The sequence below is a fragment of the Mauremys reevesii genome, linkage group 1 (assembly GCF_016161935.1).
Source record: "Mauremys reevesii isolate NIE-2019 linkage group 1, ASM1616193v1, whole genome shotgun sequence".
In the NCBI taxonomy this organism is placed as follows: Eukaryota; Metazoa; Chordata; order Testudines; family Geoemydidae; genus Mauremys; species Mauremys reevesii.
This window is the reverse complement of record NC_052623.1, coordinates 44,093,966-44,109,320: the sequence shown is the minus strand read 5'-3', so window position 1 is coordinate 44,109,320 and position 15,355 is coordinate 44,093,966. Positions and strand designations below refer to the sequence as shown.

Sequence of the window (15,355 nt, the reverse complement as noted above, 5' to 3'; positions counted from 1 at the left end):
CGCAGGTGCGCGGCTGCGGCAGGTCCGCTCGTCCCGGGCTCCGGTGGACCTGCCGCAGGCATGCCGGCAGGAGCTCAACCGGAGCCGCGGGAAGAGGGGACCCGCCGCGGGACCGGGGAAGGGCGGCGCAGCGCTCCGCGCTGCTTGGGGCAGCCTACTTTCTAGAGCCGCCCCTGGATGTGGAGTCAGAGAATGGTGCTGTGGTGGGGACGGAGACCAGTGCCATGCTTCCAGTGACCGGTGCCAATGAGCTGGGGACTGGCATCACGAAGCTGGTGACCACTGCGGTAGATCCATAGGGGGTTTCCCTCTTGAGGGAGCAGTCTTCAATGAAGAGTGGTCTCATGGTCTGTGCAGTACCGGGAGGGGCATCAGGTCCTCTGCTGTCTATAATGCCTCTGGTGTCAAAGGGGCTCTCAAGCATAGGGTGCTCCAATTGCTCCCAGGAGTCAGTGGTGGATCCCTGATTGGGCTCAACTGCCATTAACCATAGTTCTGGGGAGGATGAGTGGCTCAGCAGGGATCTCATCTTGTCAGCCTCTCTCCTCTTATCCTTTTTTAACACACGGCAGTGCCCAGTTTCAGCGCAGTTTCTTGTGCCACTTCCTCGGCACTGAAGATGGTGAACAGTGCCAAGCAGACCATGGTGTTGGGGGAGCACTCCGTACCGAGGCCAAAGTGCTCGGCGCTGAATCAGAGTGGGACAGCTCCAAGGCCAATCTGAGTGCTGCTTCCATTAGCAGGGCCTTCAGATGAATGTCCCTGTCCTTTTGTGTGTGTGGCCTGAAGCCCCTGTAGATTGTGCACCTGTCTTTAATGTGGGCTTTCTGGAGGCACTTTAAACAGCTTACATGCAGGTCGCTCACTGGCATGGGCTTATGGCAGCTGGCACCCAGTTTGAAACACGGGGACCGGGACATGCCCTGTCCCTGGGACAACATCCTGCAATGGGACCACTATGTACTCTAACTTAACTAACTGCTAACAACTAAGTCCTAACTATATACAAGAATAACAGAGTTCAAAAACCACTAGGAGAACTTGCAAGCACAAGAGAGAAGTCATTCCAGCAACTGTCACAGGTGATAAGAAGGAACTGAAGGGGTGTGGGGCCAGCAGTGCAAGAGCACGGGGCTCCAGGGGGCGCTAGGGCTGGCCCTATGGATACCACTAAGGGAAAAATATCTGGTAACTGTGCACATGGGAGCGCACACACCTAACATGGAGTTGACACAAGCCCTCGAAGAACCACCACTATTGTCTCTTGCGACTCTGACACTCCCAAAAGAATTTATAGCTAAGTTTTATTTAAAAATATAGAGACACATAAAATAGAAGTATTTACTGAAGAGGGTTTGTACTTCTGTAAGGTATAACAGGGAAAACAAAATTGCAAAAATACCTGTTCTAAAATCTGTTAGAAAAGGAAGAGACTCCACATTCTGATTACATTGCTTCAGGACTTGATCTAGACTCTCAGATTCCAAATCCCAGCTGACACCACTATCCTCTGTGTCGCTCTGCTGGTTAAGGCCCTCTGCTGATTCAAGACAAATGTACATCTAAAAAAGACAAGGGTTTTATAAAAGACAAAAGATTACAGCTTTCACAGACACATCAGAATTAACTGCCAGGTGTAATAAGTGATAAAGGGATATTTACGAGGATAATGGTTATTATCTTGGAAAGATTTGTCACTTAAGAAACACTGCCCCTCCCCCTAATTCTTCTTTCCTCCACACCTTAAGATTTGTTTTACATTTTACTACTCAGGGTTTAGTTCAAGGCAACCAGTTACTATTTATTAATGCCACACCTGGTAACCATAGTAACACAAGCTCTGCATATATGAAAGTGTGAAGGTGTTAAACTTCCACAGAGGTTTGGTCTTATTCAGGATTCCCTCCCACTCCTTTGGATTTGCCACTATGAAATTCATGGAAAAACAACTTCTAAAACAGTTGATCTCTCTTGCGAAGCATGAAAAAAGTCGGTTACTCACCGTTGTAACTGTTGTTCTTCGAGATGTGTTGCTCCTATCCATTCCAGTTAGGTGTGTGCGCGCCGCGTGCACGTTCGTCGGAAGATTTTTACCCTAGCAACACTCGGTGGGTCGGCTGGACGCCCCCTGGAGTAGCGCCGCTATGGCGCAGGATATATACCCCTGCCGACCCATCCGACCCTCAGTTCCTTCTTGCCGGCTACTCCGACAGTGGGGAAGGAGGGCGGGTCTGGAATGGATAGGAGCAACACATCTCGAAGAACAACAGTTACAACGGTGAGTAACCGTCTTTTCTTCTTCGAGTGATTGCTCCTATGCATTCCAGTTAGGTGATTCCCAAGCCTTACGTAGGCGGTGGGGTCGGAGTTAGATGTTGCAGAATGCAAAACTGCTGAGCCAAAGGCTGCATCAGCTCTGGACTCTTGGACCAATGAGGCAAAGGTGTGGACCGAGGACCAGGTAGTTGCATGACACAACCCCTGAAAGGGTATGTGAGCCAGGAAGGCAGCAGAGAAGCCTGAGCCCTGGTGGAATGTGCAGTAAGGTGGTTCTATGGAACATGGGCCAAAACACAGGCGGTGCGGATGCACAACGACATTGAAGATGAAATCCTCTAGGAGGAGACAGGTATGCCCTTCGTCCGGTATGCCGGTACGACAAAGGTTTGGGGGCGTTACGAAAGGGCTTTGTCCGCTCGATATAGATTGTGGACGCCCTATGGACGTCTAGGGAGGGCAATTATTGCTCTCCTTGCGATGAGTGTGGCTTCGGAAAGAAGACCGGAAGGAATGATATCCTGGTTGATATGAGAGGCCGACACCACCTTAGGGGGGAAGGCTGGACGTCGTAACAACTGCCCTTGTCCTTGAGGAACACAGTATACCATGGGTCCACCGTGAGAGCCTGAAGCTCTGAGACTCGTCTGGCCGATAGAAAGGCTACAAGGAAAACTGTCTTCCAGGACAGGTGTCAGCGAGCATGTTGTCAGTGGCTCGAATGGGGCAATCATAAAACTGGTTAGAACCAGGTTGAAGACCCAGGTTTTGGCGGGGGCCAACTGGGGGGGGGGGGTAATAACGCTCCAAACCCTTGAGGAACCTATAAACCACAAGGTGTAAGAATACGGAGTGGCCACTCTCCGCTGGGTGGAAGGGAGAGATGGTTGCCAAGTGTACCCTTAAGGAGGACCGCGCCTGGTGCTGCTGTTTAAGAGACCAGAGGTAGACCAATATGGAATGGAACGGGACCTCGGCGGGAGAAACATTGTGCGTTACATAGCAGCAGGAGAAACGCTTCCACTTTGCCAGATACGTTAACCGAGTGGAAGATTTCCTACCACCCAGGAGGATCCTGTAGAACCGAGGCAGAACAATGTAACTCGGATCGGTTCAGCCACGCAGCAGCCATGCTGTGAGGTGCAGGGATTACAAGTCTGGGTGGTGAAGCTTACCATGATCCCGCGCTCTGGGGTCTGGGCAAAGAGGCAGGGAAATAGGGTTGGCTACTGACAGGGGTAGCAACCTGGTGTACCAGTGCTGCCTGGGCCACGCTGGAGCGATCATGATCAGGTGCGCTCTGTCCCTGCGGAGTTTTAGCAGGACCCTGTGAACCAGCCGGAATGGTGGAAAAACGTACAGTCGATGACTCATCCATAGCATCAGAAAACACCTCCAAGATCGAGCCCAGGGAGAGGCCTTGGAATGAAAAGAACGTCTCTCTCTTTTCGTTCTCGCGAGAGCGAAGAGGGCTATGCGGGGAAAGTCCCACTTCCGAAAAACGGAATGGATAATGTCCGGAGGAAACGACCACTTGTGAGACAGGAAGGATCTGCTGAGGCGATCCGCCAGCTGAAACGCCTGGTATACAAGGCAGACTGCTCTCAGCTCTCGGACATCGATGTGCAAGGCCAGCTCTTGAGCCGACCTAAGGCCGTGAGTGCGAAACTGACCCAGGTGAGCACCCAGCTGAGAGATGGGGTGTCTGTCACGAGGGACCCCGAGGGGCGAATGGAACAGCATCCCTGGATACACCAGGGAGGGCGCTGACTCCCGGTTGAGGGAGCCTAGGATGCTCAGGGGGAACGAGACGACCATGAGTATGCTATCTCCTGCCCGGGTGGTACACCAAGGTGAGCCACGATTGAAGTGGGCGGAAGCGAAGCCTGGCATGTTTGGAAACAAACGTGCAGACAGCCATGTGACTCAGGAAACTTAGGCAAGTGTGAGCCAAAGTTGTCGGGAAGGTCCGTAGACCTTGTACAATTGTTACCATCGCCTGAAACCGAGGCTGAGGTAAGCAGGCTCTGGCGAGACTGGAGTCCAGGATGGTCCCAATGAATTCTATTCCCTGTGTGGGAATCAGAGTGGATTATTCTATTGATCATCAGGCCTAGACACAGGAATAGGTCCGTGTCGATGCCCACATGACTGGTAACTTGGGCCCGGTGGTCCCTCGAATGAGCCAATCGTCTAGATACGGAGAACGTGTATCCGACGGTGGCGAAGAGAGGCGGCGACTACAGCCCTGCACTTTGCATACACTTGGGCTGTATAGAGGCCAACCGGGAGGGCCGTATACTGGAAACGACGGTAGGCCCCAAACCGGGGGTACCTTCTGTGTGGAAGAGAAATGGCGACGTGAAAATACGCGCCCTTCATATCGAGGGCGGCATTCCAGTCTTCGGGACATCGTGAACTTGTTGGGGTCCCGCAGGTCTAAGATAGGTCTGAGACCTCCCTTCGCCTAGGGGATTAGGTTTCGTCCTTAGATACCTCCTGTATAGCTCCGATGAAGAGGAGTGTCCGCACCCCTTGCAAGAGGAATCGCTCGTGAGAGGGGTCCCTAAGAGGGATGAGGATGGGTAGGCTTTTGTCCCATTGTGGTTAGGAGGACCGCAATTTTGGCTCCTTTGGGGTCCTGATTGATGCCTACGACCGCGTAAGCAACGCCTGCTGGCAAAGTCCTGTCTTTGTCTAGTCGCAGGGTAAGAGCGGTGAGGCTGGGGACGGAAAGGTCAATGCTGAAGCACCGGCGTGTGCATGCCGAGAGAGAGCGCAAAGTGACCCTGCTGCCCTGTAGGCTTTGCAGCCTAGGGCCAGTTTTTTTTTTTTTTTCCAGAGAACAGGCCTTTGCCATTGAAGGGCAAGTCCTGTATAGTGCGCAGCAGCTGCGAGGGAAGGCTCGATAACTGGAGTCATGAAATGCGCCTCGTGGCAACACCCGAGGCCAGAGTCATGGCAGCGGAGTCAGCTGCATCCAACGAGGCCTGGAGGGAAGCCCTCACCAACTTCTTCCTTTGTTCCATGGCATCGAACTCTTGACGGGAGTTCTGAAGAACCGACTCTGTAAATTTGCCCACCGCCACCCATAGTAGTGGCTAAGCAGGGCTTGCTAGTTTGCTACACAAAGTTGCAGGGCTCCCGCCGAGTACATCGTACGGCCCAGTAAGACCATTTGCCTAGCCTCCTTGTATTTAGGGGCTGGTGCCTGTTGGCCATGGTGTTCCGTCCCATTGAGGGACTGGACGACAAGGGAACCGGGGGGGGGGGGGGATGTACATATAGGTACTCGTACCCCCTGGAGGATACCATGTACTTGCATTTCGATCAGAGGAGGGCCCGAGGAGTATGTTCCTGCCCCCGCCTCATCTGGGGATGAGGAAGAAGAAAGGCCAGGTACAAGCGGGTCCTGTGTGGGCTCGCTCTCCTGGACGACCTCCTGATCCGGTGGGATCTGGGAGCCCGGTGGCTGAACCGGGGCTTGCTCTGTACCGGTCGGAGGGGAACGGCTAATTGTCGCCTCTGGCACCCAGAGCTCCGACGGAATGGAGCGAGATGGGACCACCGGTACGCCTCTGGTGTCGTAGTACGCCCAAGGTGACTAGAATGACCACTGATAGGTCTCCTGGAAGACTCTGGAGGGCACATCGGAAAACCGAGTACTGCGCATATGAAGTGTCCGCACAGGGCAACACTGATGCGTGGCTGGGTGGCCCTGGAGGAGCTGAAAAGCCCTTGGTAGAGTTTCCCTCTCTAACTGACGTCGCTCGACACGGCACCGGGGATAGGTACTGGGAGACATACGGGTACCGAGAACGGGACCTGCCACCGGAGCTGTGCCGGGCAGTTGACCGAGAGCGTGAGGCTCAATGATCAGGAGTGGCTACGGGAGTCCCGGTGCCTGGGGCGGTGCTGGGAGCTGGATCGGTGCTGAGTGTACCGGGCCGGCAAACGGGACGCTGACCGGTGCTGCGAGCACTACTGGTACCGAAATGGAGAACGGTGCCAAGACTGCGAGCGGCGTCGGGACCTCGATCGGTGACGGGACCGAGAACGTCTGCGGGACCGCGATCGTGAATGCTGCTGCTCTGTGGAGCCGACGCCGGGTGGCGTGAGCAAGACAGGCTCGCCGATAGACAATATAACCCGCACCGGCGGTGCCGGGGGTTAAAGCCGCGCAGGCTCTGCCCTTGCCATCAACTCCCTTGCTGTGGAAATGTTTCCGGCGTGGAGGGAATAGTGAGCTCGACCACAGCTCGCACCGGGGAGCGTTCAGGTGCTGGACTCGACGACTCTTGCGTGGCCGGAGTCTACGGTGCTGATACTGTCGGTGCCGCAGCAGGTACCGGTGCCAGGCAGTGCGACGTAGTAGAGCGCTCGGGCTGCGGAGCAGGCAGCTCGGCCGCAGCTTAATAGCGAGCTCGACCACGGTCCGTACCGGGGAGCTTTCCAGCACCGGACTCGACGGCTCTTGCCTGGCCGGAGTTAATGGTGCGGATATTGTCGGTGCCACGGCGGACATCGGTGCCGGGCGATCCGACTGAGCATAGCGCTCGGCTTCGGAGCAGGCAGCTCGGACACAGCAAGGATATTGTGCCTCTTCATCCTCCAGGAGAGGGATCCATGCCGAGTGGAAGCCAGCGACGGCCGGTGCCGAGAGGCCTTGGCGGTACCGGCGATCCGGTGCCGAGGGAGCGCTCCTTGAAGACTAACCAGCGCTCGGCGCCGAGAGCGGAGGAGCAAGAGCTGCCTCCCTCAGGAGCTGTTTGAGACTAAAGTCCTGCTCCCCTTTGTTCTCGGATTAAAGGCCTCACAAATGCGGCACTTATCTGTGAGGTGAGATCCCTCGAGGCACTTAGGAGAGGATCTCTTGTCGGCATCAGCTTGTGGCCGGCCGAGCATTATAAAACCCTGTGGACCGGGCATCGGACCCGGCACCGGGTGAGGGGATGGGGATAAACCCCGAACCCCTGTGAAATAAATACACTATACTATACTACAAACAAATAAAGTTAACTACAACTATAAACATCTGAACTATATACTTAACGAGAGAAACTACGAGTAGCTAGGGAAGTGGAGGTCAGCTAAGCCGCACTCCACTGTTCCAATGACCGACACGGGCGGTAAGAAGGAATTGAGGGGCGGATGGGTCGGCAGGGGTATATATCCTGCGCCATAGCGGCGCCACTCCAGGGGGCGCCCAGCCGACCCACCGAGTGTTGCTAGGGTAAAAATCTTCCGATGAACGTGCACGCGGCGCGCACACACCTAACTGGAATGCACAGGAGCAATCACTCGAAGAAGAACATTCTATTTCATCTAAATTTTATTTTTAATGTAGCCAATTAGTATAAATAATGAAATAATTGTTATATATATAGAGCTAAACTTTCATTAATATACAAAGCTATGGTCTGCATCAAATCTCCAGTCGCAGGCGTATGGAGTGCATGTATACTCATGCTGTAGAATATAGATGGGGCCAGCATTTGAACAAGAACTCACCATTACCCTCCACTCTGTAATTAGAATCTTTTTTAATCAAATGTCATGTTATTTTTCTAATCACTGTAATGCGTTTCATGCTGATTTGCATATACATAACTGCTGCCCACAATTAGAGGAATCTGAGTAGAGTTTCTAGCAGTGGCTTTATAAAGGAATATTTATCCTGATAAAAAGCATATAGAAGTTCAGCTTATTCATGGACAAGGAACCAAAAGCATTTGTTAGATAATTAAATTGAGAACATATATTCTATTTTAGTTCTTAAACTGGAAGCCCATCACTAAGGTATCTAAGCACCTTATCACATTTTAAATTCAGTCTTATATTTTAACAGCATTAGCTCTACCAAGAAACTTCCATGGTTTCATGTAGAAAGCTAGAGCAGTATACAAAAAAAGTCATTAAAGAGAGTAACGCAGAGCCACTGATTGATCTATAGATTTACCAAGCAACATAACTTTAATAGCTCAGTGTAAACCAATCCCTCTGTCAGATTTTGACCTAACCAGCTTCTCACTGGTCTGTGGTTTGGGGTCTGATCCAAAACTCACTGAAGCGTGTGAGAGTCTGTCCTTTGATTACAATGGGCATAAGATTAGGCCCTTGACCAGAAGGGGCAGTACCAGGTAGCAGCAGTGTGGACTGAGAGAAAAAACAATGCTGAATAGGAGGCCAACAAAAGATAATTGGTAATATACTGAAAGCCCACAAAACTGAACATTGTGGGATGAGAATGTTTCACCACTTCAATATAAGAAAGAAAATACAGGAGAGGAAGTCAGTATGCTGCCCCAATGATCAAATCCAATTACTTATTGTCTATTACACCAAATGAATAATTAAAAAAATCAGACTTTTTAAGAAAACAAACAAACAAGGAGGTCCCATGGTCCAAATACATTTCTGAGGGAACATCTGTCAGTGCAAGTCTCTTTCTTTTCTTACACCTCTGTATTTCATGCAGAACATAGGGCTTTCAACACCGCTTTCCATCTTTGCTGGTCTCCTGTGGCAGTCGTTGCTTCTTTCCACATTATTCAGATAGGCTTCAATTCTGTGTCTGTTGTGGTTCTAACTCACTGCCTCTTGCCCTGGGGGTTCCAGTTCAATGCCTATCTTGTTACGTTATTGGGTATTTCCTCCATGAATGGCCTAGCCATCTCCATTTTTGTTCTGTAATTTCCAGTCCTACTGGCTTCTGTTTCATCCTCCTTCAGGAGTTTGTTGCTTGTGATTTTTTCTAATATTGAGAATTTGTCTAAGGCAGCTGTCAATGAAGATTTAGAGTTTAGATAGTAAAGTCTTCATAAGTCTCCAAGTTTCAGCACCATGTAGCAAGATCAACTTTACAATGGTTAAATATCTGAAGTTTAGCTAGAGGGCAAGATTTCTGTTTCTCCAGATCAACTGTAGAGTTACAAAAACACATTTTGCTTTTACTATTCTGGTTTAATGTCTTCCTCTGTTCCATCTGTTGTACTTAAAATGCTGACAAGGTATGTGATATATCCAATTTCATTTAGGTCAGAACCAGAAAATGCAACTGGTGTTTCTTGTTTTGTGTTGATTCTAACAATTTTAGGTTTTTACAGTGTTGATTTTCAATCCTACTACTTGTGGATAGGCCTGTAAATCACTTGTTTTGACTTTCATGTCTCTATGGGAATGGGATAGCAAGTTGATGTCATCTGCAAAGTCCAGGTCCTCTAACTTCTGTGTCAAAGTCCACTATATGTCCCTTATTACTCAATCCCCATATTACTCAATCCACCACCAGTAAAAAGATCATAGGTGACATAAGACATCCTGGGCTGATGCCCATAGTAACCTCAGTTCACTGTTATAAATTACTTCACACATCATATTTTCAGATATACTCTGAAATTTCTGAGGGATTCCACTGTGACAGCAATTTCCATAAAATTGTTCTACTCACTGTATTAAATGCTTGTTGGAAACCTACCAATTCATATAAAGCTTTGACTTCCATTAGATCACAAGTTCTATGATACTACATAGGATTATTATTTGATCCATACATGATTTCTCCTGTCTGAACCCTGCCTATTCTCATTGTTACCTTGAATCTATCACTTTCTTTATTCTTTATAATGTGTAATTATCTTACTTGGGACATTCTTCCTGATAACTGTTTAATGATGTTGCACAGTGTCTTTGTATCATTTTGTACTGTAGCAGTTTGTGCATCTCTTGCCATTTCGTCTACAAAGTTTCATTTGTCTTTCCTACCACTATTTTGGCCTCTCTTCTTTACTGCATATTCCTTCTGGAGTCAGTGTGTCTGTGTTTTTGTTTCCAGTTTAAATTTTCCATCTTTCCTCTCATATAACCTTTCATTGCGACGTTTCTTCCTGAATCCCAGCATTTCTTTACAAGTTTTAGTGAAAGAATCCTTTACCTGTTTCCATTTGCCTTCTATTGTCTCATCATCTTCAAGCACCTGGTATCTATTTGCTAGAGCAATTCTAAACTCTCGCTGCATTTTAGTTGGGTGACATTATAATGTGGTGTCTCTGCTGCTCAGACCTATTCTTTGTTTTTTATTTTTATTTTCATTTTCAATTTAGTTAGCATGTGGTCCATTCTCACACCTGCTACCTATATCTTTTAAATTTCTATTACATTTGTGCAGAAGTGTAATGTGGTTTGGTTCCTTGTTTTGTTGGTATAGTGTAGTGTAATTTGGTTTTCTGTTCTGTGATCTGCTGACCTCCAAGTTATTTTATTAATAGTATGGTGAGGGAAGATGGTTCCTCCAATGACCAGGTCGTTCATTCCACACAAAAAAAAAATCAGCAAACATATTATTTTCATTCATTTCACCAAGGCCTGGCTTTCCCGTATTTACTTCCCTGCCAGTGTTGTTGCTCCTTACTTTAGCATTAATTTCTCCAATTACTAGGATGACATCTCTTTGGGGATTTTATCTATTTTGTTATGTAGTTGCTTGTACAAGGCGGTTGGTTTTTTTTTTTGTTTGTTTTGTTTTTTTACACTCTTGGTTAGTTTGATTTGTAGGAGAACAACAGACACTTTCTGGAATTTTGATGAAAATTGTACTATTCTAATCCTTTTTGCAACTGGTGCCCATTCTATCAAGCTTTTGGTTGCCCCCCCCTTGATTTTATCAGACCCACACCACCTCTGTGTATGTCACTGGCATTCAGTAATCCAGAATATAGTAGGATGTGTCCAGTTGACAAGGTGATTTGTCCTGATGTAACTCATCTCATTTCACTTAGGCCAAGTACATCTAATTTATATCTCCCCATTTCTTTTGTTACTTTGACTGTTTTACCAGCCTCATGTTAGTCCACACATTCCATGTACCAATTTTGGTAATGGATTTTGGAGAGAGCAAATTCACCAGCAGATTATTTGAATTAAGTTGGATTGAGTTTGTTGGACAGAGTGGTAGTATAGGTTTCTGTAATGACTTTGTTTTACACAGGAGTAGGTTGTTAGCCCCCTCTTAACTCCCTACCAGGTGGGCTAACAGATTGCCTTAGTCTGGCTCCTACTCTTTGATCTGTCTGGCATGGGTGAGCCTACTAAGATAAATATTCCTGCCAGCATAGCTTATGTGTGCAAGGAGGCATCTGCTTTTTAAAAGTCATGTCTATAATGTGAACATGACATTGAGAATATTTTTTAAAGAATACAGACAGGATTGTTTATTTCTCAAACACTCCTGCCACCCAAATATTTGAACCACTATATAAATAATTAAATTACAGCATGTCAGTTAACTGATACAGATTTAAATTATCAATAACTGATAACCACAAATGCTTGTATGCTGACACTGATATATTTCCATTACAGCGTTCACAAGACTGGAAAGAGACAGTCATATCCTGTAGCCGTTATCAAACAAACATTTATAACATATACCTCATTAGGTGACACAAGGTGCTTAACACTAACAGGAAAAAGTTCTCCTGGAATAGGTACTGTTAGCATTGTATATGGTGGCAAAACAGGAGCCCCTGCTTCAGATAACAGCAACTCCTAGAACAAGATAGGATTTAGTTAGGTTTCACATTTTGGTAACTAATTGCAAGTTTGCCCTTCTATGACTTCTGAAACTACAGAGGAGTTATTTTATAGAGTAAAATAAGGTAAACAAGACATCCCTGATAACAAAGAAAAATCAAATCAAATTCAAATTTTCCTTGGCTCCATTTTAATTCTTATCTTCCATTTTTAAGCAGATAAACAAAATTCATGCATTGACCGAATTAGTTCCCTAACCTCTTTAAGGAGGATGTAAAATATTTAAAGAAAAGCTATTCAGAGGTACTCCTAAACAGTTAAGATATTAAAAAATAAAATGATGTCACTACTTTGACAAGATTCCTCACGAAAGGCTCTTAAAGTAAAGTAAGCAGTAATGGGTAAGAGGGAAGGTCCTTTCATGGATCAGTAATCAGTTAAAAGACAGGAAACAAAGGGTAGCAGTAAATGGTCATTTTTCAGAATGGAGAGAGGTAAACAGTGGTGTCCCCCAGGGATCTGTACTGGGACTAGTGCTATTCAACATGTTCATAAATGATCTAGAAAAAGGAGAAAACAGTGAGGTGGCAAAGTTTGCAGATGATACAAAATTACTCAAGATAGTTAAGTCCAAAGCTGACTGCGAAGTCACAAAGAGATCCCACAAAACTGTGTGAATGTGAAACAAAATGGCAAATGAAATTCAATGTTGATAAATGCAAAGTAATGCATAACAATCACAACTATACATATAAAATGATGTGGTCTAAATGAGCTGTTGCCACACAAAGATCTTGGAGTCATTGTTGATAGTTCTCTGAAAACACTTGCTCAATGTGCAGCTGCTAGCAAAAACGCTAAGAGTATTAGGAACCATTAGGAAAGGGGTAGATAAAAAAACAATAAATATCATAAAGCCACTATTTAAATCCATAGTATGCCCACACCTTGAATACTGTGTGCAGTTCTGGTCACCCTATCTCAAAAAAGATAATATAAGAATTGGATTAGGTACAGAAAAGGGCAACAAAAATGATTAAGGGTATGGAACAGCTTCCATATGAGAGTAGATTTAAAAAAAGGCTGGGAGTATTCAGCTTGAAAAGAAAAAAAAACAAAACAGGCTACTATGTTTTAGTCCCAGGCAGTAAACAGAAATTCACACCCCCAAGACCTGTCCATGACTTTTACTATATACCCCTGACTAAAACTTGGGGGGGGGAGACAGCTTGGGGGGCACCACGGGTGCTGGGGGAGGCACAGACCGGGAAAGGGGGTGCGCCGCGGGTGCTCAGGGGTGGTGCAGCCCGTGCTCAAGGGGAGGATTGGCGGGGCTGGGGCATTCCTACCTCCACGTGCTGCCTCCGCTCGGCCCCAATCCCCGGTTCTGCAGCTCCCATTGGCTGGGAACCGTGGCCAATGGGAGCTGATGGGGCGGTGCCTGCCGGCAGAGGTGGCACATGGAATTAGGAGCTGAGGGAGGGGAGTTCCTGTAGACATTCCGGGGAGCCTGCCCTAGGTAAGCGCCCTCCCACACCCAACCTCCAGTCCTGAGCTCTCCCCCAAACTCCTGTTGCTAGGGGCAGGGGGGTGAGACTGCCCCAGCAGCAGCCAGTGCAAATGGCCCAGGTGCTCAGGTGGCCCCCGGGCCAGGCACATCAGCTGCTGCAGAAGTCATGGAGGTCACAGAAAGTCACGGAATCTGTGACAAACATGGAGTCTTACACAACACAAGAACGAGGGATCACCCAATGAAATTAGTAGGCAGCATTTTTAAAACAAACAAAAAGGAAGTACTTCTTCACACCATAGGCGACAGGTTTGTATAATTTTTGGTGGGGCCCAAAATGGTGGTGTCCCCCCGCTCCCGCCCTGTAAGCCGATATAAAATGAAGCTACAACGCGTCAGCGCCACAAGATTACAAGGGTCAATTAAAAGTGGAAAGTCAGAAGCAGCACTTGCCTACTTCAATATACAGTATTATATTTTGTTGCACCTGTTGTGATGAAGTGGGAATGTTCTTAATATTTTCTCTGAATACTGTGTGGGTGCCTCAGTTTCCCCTGCAAGATGCCAAATGAAGGTGTTGGGGACAAAGAGATCAGGTGGCCTCCTTGTCCGGAAGAGACACAGAGGCCAGAGGAGGGAGTGTCAGTTTGGAGCTGGCTGGGGAAATGGGGAGAGACCCAGAACTTGGTTCTGGGCTCCCCACCCCGCAAGATGGACCTGACAGAGGGGTTCTGTTTTCTGTACCAACAAGCTCTGTTTAAACTGTGTTCCCGTCATCTAATAAACCTTCTGTTTTACAGTCTGGCTGAGAGTCACATCTGACTGCGGAGTTGGGGTGCAGGGACCTCTGGCTGCCCCAGGACCCCGCCTGGGTGGACTCACTGCGGAAAGTGCATGGTGTGGAAGGGCATGCTGAATGCTCTGAGGTCAGACCCAGGAAGGTGTAAGCTTCTTGCCCTGGAGAGAGTCTGCTCAGAGAGGAGGCTCCCCCAGAGTCCTGACTGGCTTTGAAGGAGTGGTTTCAGAGCATCCCAGCATCCCCTTCCACCCCGTGCACTTCCCAGAAGTCCGCACAGGCACTAACACTCCCTCCTCTGGCCTTTGTCAAGAAGGCTAACAGCATTTTGGGCTGTATAAGTAGGGGCATTGCCAGCAGATCGAGGGACATGATCATCCTCTATTCAACATTGGTGAGGCCTCATCTAGAGTACTACGTGCAGTTTTGGGCCCCACATTGCAAGAAGGATGTGGAAAAATTGGAAAATCCAGTGGAGGGCAACAAAAATGATTAGGGGGCTGGAGCACATGACTTCTGAGGAGAGGCTGAGGGAACTGGGATGGTTTAGTCTGCAGAAGAGAAGAATGAGGGAGGATTTGATAGCTGCTTTCAACTACCTGATAGGGGGTTACAAAGAGGATGGATCTAGACTGTTCTCAGTGGTAGCAGAGGACAGAACAAGGAGTAACGGTCTCAAGTTGCAGTGGGGGAGGTTTAGGTTGGATATTAAGAAAAACTTGAGGGTGGTGAAACACTGGAATGGGTTACCTAGGGAGGTGGTGAAATCTCCTTCCTTAGAGGTTTTTAAGGCCACGGCTCCATCTGTCTGTCCCCACAACCCCCCAGCTGTGTCCGTCTGTCTGTCCTCACAACTCCCCTGGCTGTGTCCTGGTGTGTGTCTGTCCCACAACCCCCTAGCTGAGTCCTTGGGTCTGTCTGTCCCACAACCCCCAGCTGTGTCTGTCGGTCCCAAAACCCCCCAGCTGTGTCTTTTTGTCCCCACCAACGCCCCCCCCCCCCGACTGTGTATTTGTGTCTGTCTGTCCCCACCACCCCCGGCTGTGTGTGTCTGTCCCACAATCCCCGGCTGTGTCTGTCTGTCTGCCCCCACCACCCCGGCTGTGTCTGTCTGTCCCCCCCTCCCGCTGTGTGTGTCTGTCCTACAACCCCCTGGCTGTGTCCTTGTGTCTGTCTGTCCCACAACCCCCCGGCTGTGTCTGGCTGGCTGCCCCCCCCCCCCGGCTGTGTCTGTCTGTCCC

At 48.4% G+C, this 15,355-nt stretch overlaps 1 protein-coding gene across 8 annotated transcripts in view; it reads right to left on the bottom strand.

The window, feature by feature from the left end:
* RNF17 (ring finger protein 17) overlaps positions 1-15,355 on the bottom strand; it is a 227,700-nt gene that overhangs the window by 26,996 nt on the left and 185,349 nt on the right. For all 8 annotated transcript variants that reach the window (XM_039498951.1, XM_039498917.1, XM_039498908.1 and 5 more), the window contains 2 exons: positions 11,707-11,823; positions 1,403-1,562 (listed from right to left, as the gene is read on the bottom strand). In XM_039498951.1, the coding sequence (XP_039354885.1) occupies positions 1,403-1,562; positions 11,707-11,823 (277 nt within the window). The remainder of the gene's footprint in view (positions 1-1,402; positions 1,563-11,706; positions 11,824-15,355) is intronic.